This window comes from Osmerus eperlanus, chromosome 3 (assembly GCF_963692335.1).
Source record: "Osmerus eperlanus chromosome 3, fOsmEpe2.1, whole genome shotgun sequence".
Classification (NCBI taxonomy): Eukaryota; Metazoa; Chordata; class Actinopteri; order Osmeriformes; family Osmeridae; genus Osmerus; species Osmerus eperlanus.
The window spans coordinates 4,161,069-4,178,328 of NC_085020.1; the positions used below are offsets into that span (position 1 = coordinate 4,161,069).

General features: G+C 48.9%; 3 protein-coding genes across 5 annotated transcripts; 1 reads left to right on the forward strand and 2 right to left on the reverse strand.

Moving 5' to 3' along the window:
* The first annotated feature begins 643 nt into the window (after positions 1-643).
* mettl21cb (methyltransferase 21C, AARS1 lysine b) lies at positions 644-2,117 on the forward strand. The gene is made up of 4 exons (XM_062456215.1): positions 644-822; positions 907-1,147; positions 1,382-1,499; positions 1,720-2,117. Exons 1-4 carry the CDS (start codon positions 644-646, stop codon positions 2,115-2,117), a joined length of 936 nt encoding a protein of 311 aa, XP_062312199.1.
* Positions 2,118-2,324: 207 nt separating this feature from the next.
* On the reverse strand, positions 2,325-7,644 carry LOC134017209 (rhodopsin kinase GRK1-like). Its single transcript, XM_062456609.1, has 7 exons — positions 6,638-7,644; positions 5,754-5,881; positions 5,404-5,561; positions 5,071-5,154; positions 4,673-4,797; positions 4,073-4,274; positions 2,325-3,845 (listed from the first exon to the last, which is right to left on the reverse strand). Exons 1-7 carry the CDS (start codon positions 7,334-7,336, stop codon positions 3,556-3,558), a joined length of 1,686 nt encoding a protein of 561 aa, XP_062312593.1. The 5' UTR covers positions 7,337-7,644; the 3' UTR covers positions 2,325-3,555.
* A 346-nt stretch (positions 7,645-7,990) lies between these two features.
* Positions 7,991-16,144, reverse strand: tfdp1a (transcription factor Dp-1, a). 3 transcript variants are annotated; one of them, XM_062456612.1, is made up of 13 exons: positions 16,080-16,144; positions 15,113-15,190; positions 13,825-13,909; positions 13,608-13,668; positions 13,028-13,131; positions 12,136-12,260; positions 11,736-11,901; positions 11,457-11,603; positions 10,720-10,788; positions 10,368-10,519; positions 10,107-10,273; positions 9,510-9,588; positions 7,991-9,414 (listed from the first exon to the last, which is right to left on the reverse strand). In XM_062456612.1, the coding sequence occupies exons 3-13, from the start codon at positions 13,834-13,836 to the stop codon at positions 9,276-9,278; spliced, it is 1,221 nt and encodes a 406-aa protein (XP_062312596.1). In that variant the 5' UTR covers positions 13,837-13,909; positions 15,113-15,190; positions 16,080-16,144; the 3' UTR covers positions 7,991-9,275. The 3 variants fall into 3 exon arrangements, with proteins under 3 accessions (XP_062312596.1, XP_062312594.1, XP_062312595.1); XM_062456610.1 differs by having other exon boundaries at positions 13,602-13,668; positions 16,080-16,143; XM_062456611.1 differs by lacking the exon at positions 15,113-15,190 and having other exon boundaries at positions 13,602-13,668; positions 16,080-16,139.
* Positions 16,145-17,260: the final 1,116 nt, after the last annotated feature.

Genomic DNA, 17,260 nt, shown 5'->3' on the forward strand with positions numbered 1-17,260 from the left:
TCAAACTCAGAGCACAGGAAGGACAACTTTCTAATAAATGTGTTCGACATAGAACATAAAACGACTGTAAAACAGTCCAGAGAGCATGGAACATGGAACCTGAAAGGTTTAATATAGATCACAGAACCTAGAAACATATGGTCTCAGATTCAGGGGTCTGTTTACTGAGTCATTAATCTGGGGTCGTTTAGTCTTCCTGATAGCATGGCTCTGGGCTATCCTCCAGGAGGGATCAGGGAACAGGACAGAGGCTTTAGCACACCAAGCTGCAGCTTTAGTCTGCATACCTGACTCTGTCATATTCTCTCTCTCTCTCTCTCTCTCTCTCTCTCTCTCTCTCTCTCTCTCTCTCTCTCTCTCTCTCTCTCTCTCTCTCTCTCTCTCTCTCTCTCTCTCTCTCTCTCTCTCTCTCTCTCTCTCTCTCTCTCTCTCTCGCTCTCTCTCTCGCTCTCTCTCTCTCGCTCTCTCTCTCTCTCTCTCTCTCCTCCCTCCCCCTAGCTGCATGCTCCAGGGGTGGTCCAGCAGAGATGCCTCTCCTTTATAAACACGTGACAGAGACAGACACACAGGGAGAGAAACGTTCTCCTTTGTCTCTACGACTCTTCCAACTCGGCCTCACCTGACCCAGGGAGACCAGGTCCCGATGGAGAGCCAGGCTGCAGCAGAGCCTTCAGACTTGCACGAGGGGGAGGAGGGGGGAGCGGGTAGGAAGAAGACAGATCCAGACAGACGCCATGACGGAGAGAACAGAAAAGAGAAGGAGAGGCGTACGGCAGAGAACGGTTCCACTAACGAAGGCGAGCGACATGAGCTCTGTCAGGGGTTTCATTCAGCAAGTCGTGTGTGGAATCTCCTAATGTCTGTGTGAACTTCGTGAGTCGTGTGCCTATTGCTCTCATGGTTCAGTTGTGGTTCTGTCGTGGCTCAGTTGTGGTTCTGTCGTGTTTGTGTTTGGGTTGTGGTCCCGTGTTGCTTGCCTTCTCCAGAAGGGAGAAAGGAGCTGATGGCAGGAGAGGCTCTGGACCGCAGGAAGAGGTGGGAGCCCAGTGTCTTCTACTCTGTTGGGAAGGAGTCCTTCTTCTTCGCTGGTCATGACATCACCATTCATGAGTCTCTGGACTCCTATGGCGCTCTCATCTGGCCTGGGGTGAGTGCTGCAGGGATTTTGTGTCACCGATGGCTTCACAGATGCCCACAGATCAGCACCTATTGCAAAAAACTAAGAAAAAAACTAAGAAAAATAAATAAATTCTGAAATGGAAGACACTTTAGGAGGAGCTCTACTGACTACTATTTACATTCCACCCATGTTTCTGCAAGAAATTGTGTAATGGAATGTACACAGAAAATACAATGAATTTGTGTGTGTGTGTTTATGTAGGCAGTAGCTTTGTGTCAGTTCTTGGAAAACAACAGTCAGCAGGTGAACCTGATGGACAAGGCCGTTCTGGAGATAGGAGCTGGGACCGGCCTGCTGTCCATCGTGAGCAGTCTGCTAGGTGAGTCTGTCTGTCTGCCTGCCTGTCTGCTTTCCTGTCTGTCTGCTTGCCTGTCTGTCTGATTTCCTGTCTGTCTGCTTGCTTGCCTGTCTGTCTGCTTGCCTGTCTGTCTTTCTGCCTGTCTGTCTTTCTGCCTGTCTGTCTGTCTGCTTGCCTGTCTGTCTGTATATGAGTTAAGTAGTTGGTCAGTCCATTAATCTGATAACTCGTTGTTCCCCAGGTGCCTGGGTGACAGCCACTGACCTTCCTGAAATCCTGTCCAATTTGACCTTTAACCTCTCACGGAACACCAAGGGCCGCTGCCGCTACACGCCTCAGGTGATGGCCCTGACCTGGGGTCGCGACTTAGAGAGGGATTTCCCCCTCTCCGCTTGTCACTATGACTACGTACTGGCGGCAGACGTGGTCTATCATCATGACAACCTAGACGAGCTCCTTGCAACCATGCATCACTTCCTGCGACCAGGAAGTGGGACCACGCTGCTGTGGGCCAATAAGGTGAGGTTCCAGTCGGATGTGCGGTTCACAGAGAGCTTCAAGAGCAGCTTCAACGCCACCCTGCTGTCAACACTGCCCCAGCAGGAAGTCCACATCTACAGAGCCACGGCACGGGAATGATGGGAGGGAGGGGGGGAGAGGAAGGGAGGGGGGGAGGGCAGGGGGGGCGGGGGGGAGGGGAGAGGAGAAGAGGGGAGGGGGGGAGAGGGGGGGGAGGGGAGAGGAGGGGAGAGGAGAAGAGGGGAGGGGGGAGAGGAGGGGAGGGGGGAGAGGAGGGGAGGGGGGGGAGGAGGGCTCCTAGTTGACAAATCACAAAGACAGCAGAGACGTGATTCTATTATTTTACTAACATTCCTCTGAGCTGTGTTTTCTATTGTTTAACTTATTCACACAGAAACCCACAAAAGAAACAAAAAGGACTATAAACAGTACTTTTCTAAATCCTGTTTTATTTACCAATTTTTCATATGTATAATAAATTGATTTCATCCAATTTGTGCTTAATAAATTGTTCTTAATGACAGTGAAAGACATCACTATCTTCTACACTCTCTATTGCCATTGTATAGTCAGCATTAAAGGAACATTCCATCCATTATTTGTGTGAACCAGGTCACTGACACAAATAACAATGAATCCGTTTTGTTTAGTGGCCACATGCAAAGTACATGGTTTCTATAATGACATTGAGGAAAAGAACCTTTAACATATTTTTGAAACATGATTGTAACACATATTTTACACATAATGATTCCTAGTTTCTTGAAGTGACCATTTTCTCTAGTCATATTTAGGTGCTTCATTGTCAGTTTACACGTTACATCATTATAAATCTATACCGAAAGCATATTTAATACAGATACACTTCACTACCTCTACATCATTCACCTTACAATACTGCTATGGAAAGACAAATAATTCAACATCAGCATGTCTATAGTTAACAGATATGTATTAGTTTCTTAGCACCACAATATTTCCCAAACTAAAAAACATGCTCTTGGTTTCACTCCAGAACCATGTACAATATGAGGTCTAGATAACTCTCTCAAACTCTCTTTAACTCTGTCTTTCGACACCCGCTGATCCAGAAAACAAACACAATTAGATATGTACAGTTTCAAAGTCTCAATTAGTAGAATCCATCACAGTGACCTATGATGACCTGTGTCTGCACAGCCCCTGAAGCAGGGAGCCGATGAAACCATCCCAGAATCAAGGGTTGTCTGGTCTAGAGGCCCACCTCCAGCGTGGTGTGTGTGTGTGTGCGAGCGCCTGGTCAGTGCTGGTGATGGCTCCACGGCACGCCGATCCAAACATCAACGTGTGCACACTTCCCCATATCACTATTATTATTAAAACATTCTAATTAGGCTCAGCAACGCTTGCTTCCTGCTCCAGACTGCCGTCTCCCAGGGACCTGTCTCGTGGCGGTGAAGTTGTCCCGCCCCCGAGAGGGGCCTAGACACATTTCTCTAGAATACGGGGGGGGGGGGGGGGGAACCACAGACATCCTGGAAACTTCCGGAACAGCGGATTGGACGGCGGCCTCGCTCGTCTAGGACAGGCAGCAGGTGGAGGATTTGGGCTGCTCCAGGATGGACTCCCTGCGGAGGTCGTTGGGAACGGAGCCGGCCGGGCCCCACACGTTGAGCTCTCCGTAGATCCCCGTCTCGATCATCTCCTCCTGCCAGGGGATGGGAATGTTGCCCGAGGAGAACTCGTCAAAGAACACCCGGTCTGGGTCATCCAGGCCCACGCCCTTGATCGTGGAGAAGGCCCCCACGTCATCCAGGTCCTTGGCATACACCACCTTGGAGTCAGGGACGAAGGGTGGGGGCAGAATGCCTGTGGGGGGTCGTGAGAGAGGGGGGGGGGGGGGGGGGCAGACATTAGCGAAACCATCTGAGGAGAATCCTGTTATCCTATCTAACAGGATTCAGTAGGATGTGGGTGTTCGTATCTGAGGGTGCGGCAAAGGGGGTGGGCGGTGGTTCTAGTCATGAGGCAAGCATTGCTTCCTAGTGGACGATGGGACCAAGTTTGTGTGTATGTGAGCGTGTCAGTTCGCGTACCTGCGTCCAGTTTCCTCCAGTTGATGCCGGCGAAGAAGGGGTGAGTTCTGATGTCATCACAGCTGTTGTTCCGGAAGCCCATCCTCTTGTCCACTTCTTTAGCCATCAGGGCGTCGCACAGGGAGCGGGAGTTCTCGCTGAAGGATTCTGGGTAAACCACCGTGCCGTTCAGGATGCGGTCCTTCAGCTCGTCTCGTTCCACCTGGAATGAGGAGGGAGTCAGATGACTGAGTGGTTAGGGAATCGGGATATTAATCAGAAGGTTGCCGGTTCGATTCCCGGCCTCGCAAAATGACGTTGTGTCCTGTGTACTGTCCTGTGTACTTGCCTCGGGGGAAATGTCCCTGTACTTACTGTAAGTCGCTCTGGATAAGAGTGTCTGCTAAATGACTCAATGTAAATGTAAACAAGCATAACAGGACGCCGACATGAAGGTTCAATTCCAGACCAGCTTCAGCGCGTGCGGTACAGCTGGTCTCAAAAGCCTGGTCTCATGGTTTCAGAGACGATCCAATCACGCGTCGGCACTCATCACGGATGAGTGATAACAGGAAGACATGATTGTAACGAGGGACAGGATAGGACACTAGGCTGGGTTACCTTCTCTCCTCTGTCTCTGAAGGGGTTCCTGGCAGCCATGAACTCGTAGAGAGTGACCCCCAGGGTGAAGTAGTCTACTGACGTGTCGTACTTTTCTCCTTTCAGCATCTCCGGAGACATGTACCCTGCACGGGGTCAGAGGTCATCCTGGTCAGACGTTTATTCGTAACTGAGAATGCTGCTCATTAAATATCATTTTCGACATTAAAAGCGGGGGAGAGACAGATTTCCCTTTTTCACAAAGTGGGGACATGTCCCAGCCATGTATGATGAAACCTATGCCCCTGATCCTGGTTGAAGGGCTTTTTGTACGAACACATCACTGGTCCATTGAAGGAGATCAGCTTGAGTCCCTGGAGCACCGTGACCAAGCAGTCTAAACGCCACCAGTCTCTCACCTGGCGTGCCAGCGTAGCCTTTGATCTTCTCCTGGCCCTCCTTCAACTCCACAGCCAGACCCAGGTCAGATATACGCACATTCCCTGGAGAACACACACACACGGATAACATAGATGAATTACATTCATATCTCCAAACCAATGTGTCTGTCTGTACCTTCATTGTCCAGCAGTACATTCTCAGGTTTGTGTATGTATTTGTGTGCGTGTGTGTGAGAGTGAGTGCACCTTCATTGGTCAGTAGCACATTCTCAGGTTCGTGTATGTATTTGTGTGTGTATTTGTGTGTGTGAGTGTATGTGTGTGTGTGTGTGTGTGTGTGTGTGTGTGCACCTTCATTGTCCAGCAGCACGTTCTCAGGCTTGAGGTCTCTGTAGATGATCCTCTTCTGGTGCAGGTGCTCCATGCCCTGGATGATCTGGGCCGTGTAGAAGCAGGCTCGGGCCTCGTCGAACCCGGGGTTGTCCTCATCCACCAGGTAGACGTGGTACCTGACACAGAACCGAGGAGGACGGCGGAAGGAAGATGAGAACATGGTAGGGCTCTACAGTGACGCTTACACATTTATACACAGAAAAATCAAACATGCTCACCACACTAGCAGATACAGATATTACTCTTGCGATAAAAAAACAACACGTGTGTTTATATTTGTGTTTTGTTTGGGAGCGTGTGGTTGTTACTTCAGGTCTCCTCCGTTCATGATGGTCATGACCAGGCAGAGTTCGTCTTTGGTCTGGAAGGCGTAGGCCAGCGTCACAATGAAGCGGCTGTGAACCCTGGCCAGGATCCTCTTCTCCACCATCGCCCCCTGCAGCATGAGAGGGTGAACAGCAGCACGTATTAAGCACAGTCCTCAGGGCCTGAGCCATACACTTGCCGTATTTCAACTCTACACAGCGTGCCTGGTTCTCAAGATAATCAAGCCCCTGACACACAGACACACATAATTATAGAAGGAAGGGAGGGAGGAAAAACAGATACAGAGACAAAGACACACAAAGGGCAGAAGGCCAGAGGAAAAAAAAAAAAAAGGATGCTTTCATGTTCATGTAAAGCTCTGGACACGTCAAGGGCGACAAACAAGCATCCCCCAGCAGTTCCACTGCTGACAGCTTTTCTGTAAAGCTCTGTGTAATCATCCTATCCCTGGGCTGCTGTGTTTAATACCGAGGGCTCAGGCCAGAGAACACATAGACCTGGACAAACCTAATTACCTCCACAGGCTCTGGGCATATGAACTCAAGGGCACATGGTTATACTGTGATGGAGAGTCTGCTCTAAAATGTAGATCACAATACTCTTGTCTATTTACTACATCGAGAACGAATAAAATGAAAGTCAACTCAATTAACTTTTCATGTCATGAATGTGAAACATGAACACCTTACTACAATCAAAAACGACACTGTTGCCTACAGCGGTGGTAACATTGTACGATAAATGGATAGCCACGGCTGCTATTGCTTGCCATTTTCCACATTAGCGGTAAGACGAATGGGTCCCCTCAGCAAGTGGTTCGATTATCCCCTGCCTGGCTGTGCGCCCTGAACTCCACCCCTCTCACCTCAAAGCCTTTCCTCTTCTTCAGCCTCTTCTTGTTGAGCTTCTTGCAGGCGTACAGTTTCCCCGTGGCCTTCATCTGACAGGCCGACACCTCCCCGAAACCGCCCTTCCCCAGCACGCGGAAATCCAGAAACCATTCGGCATCCATGGGCTGCATCTCCAGCCACTTCCACTGCAGGAACCTCTTGAAGAACATGCCCTCCAGGAAGAACACATAGGGCACCTCCTGGAGGTAGCCCAGGACAGAGGTCAACACGGGGGCAAAGAGCCCATCCCCGGCCGCCTCCTGGCCATCCTTGGCCTGGGCGATGACCTCCGGGGTCAGGAAGGGGCAGTACAATTTGGCAGTGGGCTCCAGGTAACGCTGGACGATCTTGGAGGCCTTGCGGACGCGGTCCGAGTCCTCCGCGAGGTCGTACTCCTCGATGTCCCTCCACAAGTTGCAGGGAGCCTTGTACTCCGGAGCCGCCTCCAGGAACTCGCGGAAGAGGCGCTTGCCGATGGGCTGCTCCACGCAGACGGAGGTGAAGCTGAGGTCTGTCGTGTCCGCCAGGCCCTCGCACACCGTGATGTGGGGCAGCTTGAGGCGGCTGTGGAACTTCTTGTCGCGCGCCGCCGCCGCACTGGAGCCATCGAAGCTGCCGCGGGCGTTGATGTAGGCTGAGTTGGCGACCACGGTTGTCAAGCCTCCGATATCCATGGCGACGGTTGTGACCGCGGGTGAGAGCTCAGAGGGGGTGCATGGTAGTAGAACGGAGGGAGTGATGGAGGGAGGGAGAGAGAGGGAAGGAAAGTTAAGGTAAAAAAATTTAAAAAAAAGCTAAGAAAAAAAAAGCTAAGGCTGAAAGGTTAGGAGGTAGGAGCAGAAGAGATGTGTGGAAAGAAACAATTTAAAGGAGAGAAGAATTGTGCCTGCAGCAAGGCAGAGGGTCAGTAGAGAAGTCTACTGATCCACAAAACATCGCTGAGTGCTTCCCCTGACATGCACACCTCTCTCTCTCTCCCTCTCTCACACACACCCTTACGTCTCGCTCTGACTCTCACACACACCTGACTCAACACCTTTCCGTAATGCCTTTATCCACTAACTCCCTAATGCCCTAGACAGAGAGAGGCCAGAGCTGGGTCTGGGGTGTCCAGACTGGGTCAGGACAGCTGGAGCACCAGAAGACATCTGAAACAGACAGCACACTCATGCAGCACATCCCCCACACAGAGGAAGCCTGGACTAGGCCCTGGAGGCTAACCCCAACTGCGTTTGTCCAGGGAGGTGTAGTTCAGTTCCTATATAAGCCCCATGACAAAATATGTAGTTCCTCCTTCCCTTCACACACAGAATCAAACATGAGGCCAGTTTATTAAAACAATCTCTATATTTAATTTGCAAACTTATATTAGATTACAGAAAAAGTATTTGGAAGAGTCAGTACATGTGTTGTTCAGGTTTAAAAAGGAGATCTTTGAAGGGAGTACATAAAGACCTATACAACCACATTGGATACATCAATCATTTTCAGGTCTTCCTTTCCGCCACTGACCTCTAAAGGATACTATAAGCTACGATCAGGGTAAGATCTGTATACATCATAAACAAAGCATCTTGTGTTCCTATAGGGATTGTGGGTGATGGAGGCTTCGTTCCCCGCTGGTGCCAGTCGTACGTAAACACTACAAAAGGTTCAGATGGCCAAGGCGTTTCGAGATTAGAGAAGCTCTCCTCTACAACAACAAATGAACAAATTCTAAACAAAAACAAAACAAGCCGACATGTTTAGAACAGCTGCCTACAAAACACAAGAAAGCCAGCCCCACACACACACACACACACACATTGGGGGAGGTAAAAAAAAAAAAGAAAAAGGGTTTAAATCAACATCAACAAAAATACAACATTATCCACACATTTTAAGGAGCGGGCCCCCATCCTGAGGTGCCATGGCAACGGTGTTGCCATATTCTTGGAGTCACACTGGCAAAGCGTGTTGTGGCAGCAATTCTGTACTGGCAGCCATTTTGGAAAATCGGATTCATCGTGAGTCTGCCCAACTTCAAAAACAAAACAAGGTGTAACTATTTCACACAAGGTGCACTATACATTCTCCAACAGCAGGGGTTGTAAAGAGGGGAATTTCGCTTTATCGTCGTAGTGCGGTGGCCAGCAACTACAACTACACTGGAACTACACTCACACAGCTTTAGTGTGGTGCCCAGGCCACAGACTACATTCCCCAGAGGGCCTTGTGCGTGACTTGCGACCCATAGAGAACACAGGGTGGACACCCTTAACACCTCCACACACACACACACGCACCCCCCCCCCCCCACCACCACACCCCTGCGAAAGAGTGTAACAGAGATTAGAAGGGAAGGAAAGGGAAAGAGAGAGGGAGAGACAGAGACAAAGAGAGAGAGAGAGACAGAGACAAAGAGAGAGAGAGAGACAGAGACAAAGAGAGAGAGAGAGACAGAGACAAAGAGAGAGAGAGAGACAGAGACAAAGAGAGAGAGAGAGCGCGCTGGAGGGAGAAGAGGGCACATGAGAGATTCACATCCCACAGTGACGAGGTGGGGCTGTTCGGGAGGACTGTGCTTGTCGGAGGCGCGAGGCCAGGCGAGGCGCGGGGGGACGGGACGGCGGGCTAGTCTTCGTCGTCGTTCTCGTCGTAGTCGTCCTCGTCGTCCTCGTCGCCCATGTAGGAGACGGGCGTCTCCACGCGCGAGCCGCTGTAGTGGGAGTCGTTGGAGCTGGAGGCGAGCGTCGCGTCGGCGCCACTGTCGCTGCAGAAGCCACACGGAGTGGACAGCGTTGGAACCGAGCCATGCTAACAACCATGAGGTCCTGACCGCGGGGACACCACAAAACGAGGCCTTACCTTCCCATGTGATAGCGCCCCCCGTTGGCAGAGGTTCCCCCAGTGATGTAGACGTTATTGATGGGGCCCTGGGCCATCTCTGCAGGACACAACACAGTAGCTATGTATACATCACAACAAGCGCTAGAAGCACAATACAACAGCACAAGGGGTAATGGTGGCATGGTGGAGGGGTGTAATGGTGGAGGGGTGTAATGGCGGCATGGTGGAGGGGTGTAATGGTAGCATGGTGGAGGGGTGTAATGGTAGCATGGTGGAGGGGTGTAATGGTGGAGGGGTGTAATGGTAGCATGGTGGAGGGGTGTAATGGTGGAGGGGTGTAATGGTAGCATGGTGGAGGGGTGTAATGGCGGCATGGTGGAGGGGTGTAATGGCGGCATGGTGGAGGGGTGTAATGGTGGAGGGGTGTAATGGCGGCATGGTGGAGGGGTGTAATGGCGGCATGGTGGAGGGGTGTAATGGCGGCATGGTGGAGGGGTGTAATGGTGGAGGGGTGTAATGGTGGCGGGGTGGAGGGGTGTAATGGTGGAGGGGTGTAATGGCGGCATGGTGGAGGGGTGTAATGGTGGCATGGTGGAGGGCTGGGGACTTCCTGACCTGTGACATAGGGCTCCAGGGCCTTGGGCACCAGACCACGGGCGGTCTTCAGGTCCTCTGGAGAACACTTGCCCACCTCCAGGCCGCACGCCATGCCCATGCGCTTCAGAACCTCGATGTCGTCGTGGATCTCAAACATGCTGTCGAAGTTGAACAGGTACTCGAACCTGACGAAGAGAGGATGACCGGGAAACAGGAGAACGAATTACCCCAAGCTCTATAAATCATTATCGGCCGACCCATGTGTGACCCGTCACATACTTGTCGTTGGAGATGCTGCAGTCGATGACCGTCTTCTTGCTGGTGTTGACGATGATGAAGGGCAGGTGGATGACTGAGTTAGGGGGCGGCGGCCTGTTGGTCTGCTGTTCTGACTGCCGGTTCCGCTGCACCAGGTTCTTGAAGGCTATTTGCTGCAGAGGAAACCACCAAGAAGAGAACAACAGAGAACAGTTGAAGCTGTATCCTTCTACAAAGCAGGCAGGGGTTTCGATGACCTCGGTATCAGTACCAGCTGAAACAGGCTAGGCTACAAATGGAAACGGTGCATTTCTGCACGGCGTGAATGACTCCACGAGCCAGAGAAGCTTCAAGAACACCTGACGGGGCGCACCTGTAATATGAGCTCCTGGAGCTGCGACTGTTTCTGCTTGATTCTCTCCAGACGCTTCTGTCTCTCCACCTGGTGAACACAGACATTGTGTTAGGAAGTCAAATTAAAGTGATGAGACACAGAGAGACACAGAGACAGAGACAGAGAAGGGTTGAGAGAGAGGAGGAGCAGGGCTGAGAGAGATGGAGCAGGTGTGAGAGAGGTAGAGTAGGAGAGAGAGCTAGAGAGCAGGGCTGAGAGAGACGGGGCAGGGGTGAGGGAGACAGGGCAGGGGTGACGGAGACGGGGCAGGGGTGACGGAGACGGGGCAGGGGTGAGAGAGACGGGGCAGGGGTGAGAGAGACGGGGCAGGGGTGAGAGAGACGGGGCAGGGGTGAGGGAGACGGGGCAGGGGTGAGGGAGACGGGGCAGGGGTGAGGGAGACGGGGCAGGGGTGAGGGAGACGGGGCAGGGGTGAGGGAGACGGGGCAGGGGTGAGAGAGACGAGGCGGGGGTGAGGGAGACGGGGCAGGGGTGAGGGAGACGGGGCAGGGGTGAGAGAGACGGGGCAGGGGTGAGAGAGACGGGGCAGGGGTGAGGGAGACGGGGCAAGGGTGAGAGAGACGGGGCAGGGGTGAGAGAGACGGGGCAGGGGTGAGAGAGGAGGAGGAGCAGGAATGACACATGAGGACCAGGTATAAGAGGAGATGGACCGCTAGGCCCGACCTGCGTGCGTCTGCGTGCCAGCACCATCTCACCTCAAGGTTCTGGCACTCCTGGGCAGAGTTGGTGGGCAGGCCGATCCACTTGATCTCCTTCTTCTCCTTGGAGATGATATTCATGGCCATGAGCACGTTGAGAGCGTCGTACACACGCCTGCGGATGTTCTTCTGGTCATACACATGCTGGGGAGGAGGGGAAAGCTCAGAAGGCTGACAGGGAAAACAAACACCTCGGAAGAATAGTCTTCCGTCGCGTCCCAGCTGTGAGTGCGCGTGCAGCGTCGACGCACTCTCCCGCTCCGAGCGGTGACTCACCGAGTCGTTGGGGGAGAGGTGGTTATCTGCAGAGCTGAACTCCGCCACCAGCTCGTCCGCCACTTCATTGTAGGTGGTCACTCCTTTCTTCTGCACCTTCTCGCACACCTTCATGGAGAAATGTCTCAAGCCCTTCCCGTTCTTCTCCCCCTTCTTCCCTCGTTTCCTGTGAGGGGAACGGTGTTTATTTAATAATAAAAAAAACATTATGTCCCTGGGCTAAATTTGACCAAAACCTGCGCTAACATGCATGCTATGGTCTTGATGAAATGGGTCTGAGGTCTGGAGGGGGGGGGGGGGATGGTTGAGGGATAACAAGGGAGGGAATCTGGAGTGGAAGGTCAAGTGGGGGGAGGGGTCTGGAAAGAGAGGGGGGAGGGGAAGAGAGAGAGAGACTAACCCTGAGGACCACGGAGAGGCGTCTGGAGGCTGGCTCTGGGTGAGGAACTGGGAGCTGGGCGTGTGAGGGCTGTTTACCAGGATGGCATTGGACACACTGGGCCTCTGAGGTGTACCGATCACATGCTGCAGAGGCAACAGAGACAAAGGGCTGAGAACCAGAGGGACCGAGAGGGAAGCAGGGAAAGGCTGGGATGGGGATGACATCTCTGACTGATGCTACATGCAGCAATAGAGACGTTTCACTGACATGGAACATCATCAACCACTCAACCAAGTCTACATTAACATCTGCACAGTTCCGACTTCCTCCATAATGACTGCGTAAACAACTAAGGCCTCGTATCCAGGATGTACAGGCATTGGAGCATGCAAGCACATGATCACTATATGTGAAGAGAATATTTGGTAAAGGTGAATATCCATATCCTTCAGTAGGTCCTTGATCAGCTCATATGTAAGCAGATTTCCGTTATGTATAGATTGTCATGTATGTAATGGGATGATGGCAATAATCCTGCTGACTGCAGACTCATCAGCTTATTGTCAAGCCCTCCGGTCACCTCGCAATGATAATGGAGGGGCTTAAAAGAAGGAGAGGAACAGAGTGTGTGTGTGTGTGTGTGTGTGTGTGTGTGTGTGTGTGTGTGTGTGTGTGTGTGTGTGTGTGAACTCTCCCGACGAGTACAGTGAGAGCATGTGGTTCTGTATGTTAGAGGAGAATCTGTTCAAGGGGGTGAATGGGCAGCAGTCTTTGTTCCAAAACCTCATTTATTTCCATCAATGGGAGAATATCAACCTAAAATGCCAGTCCACCTAAAATTCAAGTGCTTTTTCACACAATTTCCTTCGCAGTGGGTTTCTCCATGTACAATAAAAGGTGAATGGCTCACCATGTGCGGCGCAATGTTGACATTGGAGGGTCCCAGAGTTTTGGGTAGCAGTTGCTTGGCTACAGGGATGGTGGTGGGGTGGACCGCAACCAGAGACAGGACACCTGGGACAAGTGGCAGTAGGAGAAGAGGTCAATCAATTCATCCTGATTTGTATCATCCACTTTGTACACAGTATCTAGAGATATGGCCTTCTCAAAGAAAGAAGAACTCCACACTTTTCAAGGAGAAGGTCAGAGAGGGGAAACATTTTATCCCGCCCGAATGCGTTCGGAAAGGTCCTCCGCTGAGTAGATTGTGCTTTGACCCATCCTATAACGTTAGATCAGAGCTTCTCACGAGGCAGAGGATGTCGGTAAAGAGTATCAACACAGAGCTGTGAGGATGAGCCCATAGCTCCTGTTGTGCAGTACCATTGCCCCCTGCTGTAGCATAAGGGCCATGATCAGCACATGGCAGGTGAGCCCCCATTACAGCTGGATTACTCCTTCACATTCACTGTGCTTAGTACTGGATTTAGGCCAAAAGGGGTAAACGGCCCCAGCAATCACAGCACACAGACAACAAGACTCACCCTTACTTGGGCTAAGATTCTGGTCAATGAAAACCTTTAGCTCTCCATTTGTTTCAATCAGACCAGCCTGTGGAGGACATGAGAAAACACAAATCGACATCAACACCAGCTCATTCATTAGACATGAGGGTTTTCACCACCTAATGTAGGTTTATTAGAATACACCTCCCCCATTGAGACTCCTTTCCCCAGGCCAACCCTCCTAGTCCAGGGTAGGACTTACATCTTTGGCCATGATCCTAGCGGACCGGGGTAGTAGGGTTCAGTCTGTGTAAGGAACCTCTTCTGAAGCAACACTAAAGAGTCCCCTGAAACAGACAGACATGGTGTTAGTGACAGCCTGTAAGTGTAACATATAAATGGTAAGACTCAAACCAAAAGGTAGGCTCACATGAACATATCTATTTATAAGCACATGCACTGATATATGCAGTGCATGTGCAAACTCAATTAACTTGTCCATCAGCACAAGAGTTGTTTCTCTCAAGATTAATCTATTGATACATCTTGTTTAGGGCAACATGTTTGTGTTTAGATTAATTTGTCGTCAACTTTGCTTATTGTTTAAGATATGTTCCAGAATATCCACCATCATAAAAATGGTATTTGCTACCCTCCTGAGTGACTGACAGATAGGCCTCGACATAAATGAGAGTTGGGTAAATATGATTAAGACTATTAGTTATGCTTTGCAAGTGCATCCTTAAAACATGCATGTGCACATATTGTATGTAAGGTATGTGGTCAAGCTGCTAATGGTATTAATAGTTTATTGAGCAAGGCCCGCCTGCCTACATGCACACAAAGCACTGTTAGCTCTGTGTTAGCATGCTACCTCGCTGGAGATGGGATCAAACTGAAAAAATGTGTCCAAGGATAACGTTATCGATAGCAATGACTAAGCTAACTGCTAAGTACTTGCACCTCTTGGGATTTACCTAAGCTCTTGTTTAAAAAGTTGTACAACATAATCACAACTTTTTTTTTGTGCATTGAAACAGGCCTAGGTAAGCAACTATTGACCACGTCCGCCCGACCCAAGATCCTCCAACTTTAGCTAGCGAGCCTCAGAACATCATCGAAAACATTTGCTCTAAACGTTAGCTAGTAGCTACCTATACCGCTAGACCTAGACAAATAACTTATAATTGTGACTCGAGCAGTAACTATCTACTTTGACAGAAAATGAACATGTGTACATTTACAGTGTGCAATTGCATCAGCAAGTGACTGCTTTTGGTATACCATTGTATAACTAGTCAATTACTAGATAGCTACAAACCAGTAGGTGGCTAACATTAGCGAGTTGGTAGCTAGCTAGCTAGCAAATGCACGTTTTGAGACAAGGACCCGAAAGCAATTAAGCGATGATTGATTCAGTAACATTGGTAAGATAAGCCGAATTGATTCATATCTTTATCATTTGCAATATGTGAGAGCTAACGACATGATTGCATTTGCAAGTACAATCTTTGAACATTAACAAAATGTTTTATTTAAAGTGCACTTACGGGTGCACTCTTCTATCCTGCTTCTTCGACGGCTGTTTTTGTTGGCATCGAGGATGGAGGAAGAGGAGGTCTAAATCCCTACCGCCAAACAGGAAACAAAATATAGCCTTTTAAAGATTGTTTAAGTCAAACACATCTGTAATCGAAACGCAACTTTTATTGACAGAGAATTATATAATTACATGGGTAAACCGGCGTATTCGTATAAATGTTGATTTACCAAAAGGTGCTATGGCTAGCAAACGTTAGCTACGCAATATGGTCAGTCTCAACTAGCTCTCACCAGCTAGTGCTAGTTAAATAACCGCTACACCAGGTCCATACTTGTTTATCCTTTGTTGGTGAAACTATTTGTTTCAAAGCATACCTTTCCCATTCGCATATTGATAAAATGCTAAAAAATGTAGGATTTAGCCAGCTAGTTAACTACCTTAAATGGAGTTTATAGTAGTATATGTACAGAGTAAGGCAGACCCCGGCAAGTCCATTATGAGAATATTTAACCGAACGATAGCTGCCTAGCTTGATGCGAGCTACTTCCAACAATATTGAGGCAACGTTAGAGTACTAACGTTATCAATCTGATAGTTGTGATTAGGTCTAAACAGCTATAGTATGTAGACCTTAGTCTCACGTTGGTTTTACTAGATTCCTTAATGTATTTTTCGCAACAACTTGCTAGCTATCCGACTTGTTAGCTAGCTAGTAGTATGTTTGCAGGGATGTCGGCGGCCAACTGCAACTGTCAAAGCCTACTGTACCTAGCTAACCAAGCTGAATAGCACTAGCGCGTTAGCCAACTTGGCTAGGCTAGTAAATATTTGACCCTCTGAGTTTCAAAACAGATGGAGGAACTATTTTACGACAGTGGATCGCCAATTTAACTTCTTGTGTATATATTTACAATCGCCCCCTTTCGGTTTCAGAATATTTCAATTCACTTTACACTAGGAACAACCAATATTACCTTTCGCAGTCCTTCTGTCAAACTGATCTTGGCGGTGACTAGGATCGGAGAAGTCTGATTGGATAGCGTCTGTTCGAAGCATGCCATGCTTACAGTAAAGGCCACGCCTTCAGTACTCACTGATTGGTTGACGTGTAAGGACTTTTGAGTCTAGTCTTCTGTTATTGGTGTACATAAACCAAGAGCCTTTTCTATGGGTCTGAGTTTTGTACTCAGTTAGATAATACTTTGGCAGGTTTGTGTAGGCCTATTCAAATTCCAAAAATGTTCTTGCCATTTTTGCAATTAATGTGACAAACGTCACAAAGGGCTAATGTAATAGTAGGATAAAACAACATGTGATTCATTGATGTTTGCCTGACTGAATTAACAAAGGTTAATAAATTAACTAAATTAAAACAAGCTGCATACAAATGTACACTATCATCCACTATTAGGAGAATATATATCCTGTAACAGTTGCAGTAAAGGGTGAATCCCTGATTCATGCTGTCTCTCTTGAGCCTCGTCCCACAGTTCTCACACCCTGTTATCTCTACGACCAAGATGTGAACACTCCCAGCTCAATGCAGCTACTAAACACACACAATATATAATGTATTTATTTAGCAGACGCTTTTATTAGACGCTTTTATCCAAACCAACCTACAGAGAGTTCATGAAACCTCTTGATCTGCAGTCAAATGCAGTTATAATGAAATACATATAACATATGTGTAACACAGTATCAAATGTAAGAGACGTTTAACATTTGGGATATAATAAACGTATTGTTAATAAAATAGATTTGGTTTATAAACGTGTTGCCTAGTAATTCAATGGGTTATGTTAAATCATGAAAAAAGGGGATTGACAGTATAAGTAGCTATTAACGTAGTGGCAGTGTTTCGAGTAACTTAGCCTCCTTCTATACTTTGATCATCCAAAATGTGTATGTTTTAGAATTGGAATTAAGATTTAAATTAACTTTGTTCTGTAAAAAGAAGTCACAACACAATTATACATAAAATGGGACTGTTACAACCCTTTTGGTCACACCATACGAGGTGGAACAGAATGTAGCGCCAGTTGCCTCTAACAGTTACTTAAGAAGTTTGGAATATGTTGTCTTTATGGTTTTAACAATCCTCCACCAATTTGAAATGGGTTCATTTTATATCCATCGTGAATCATTTCCTCAC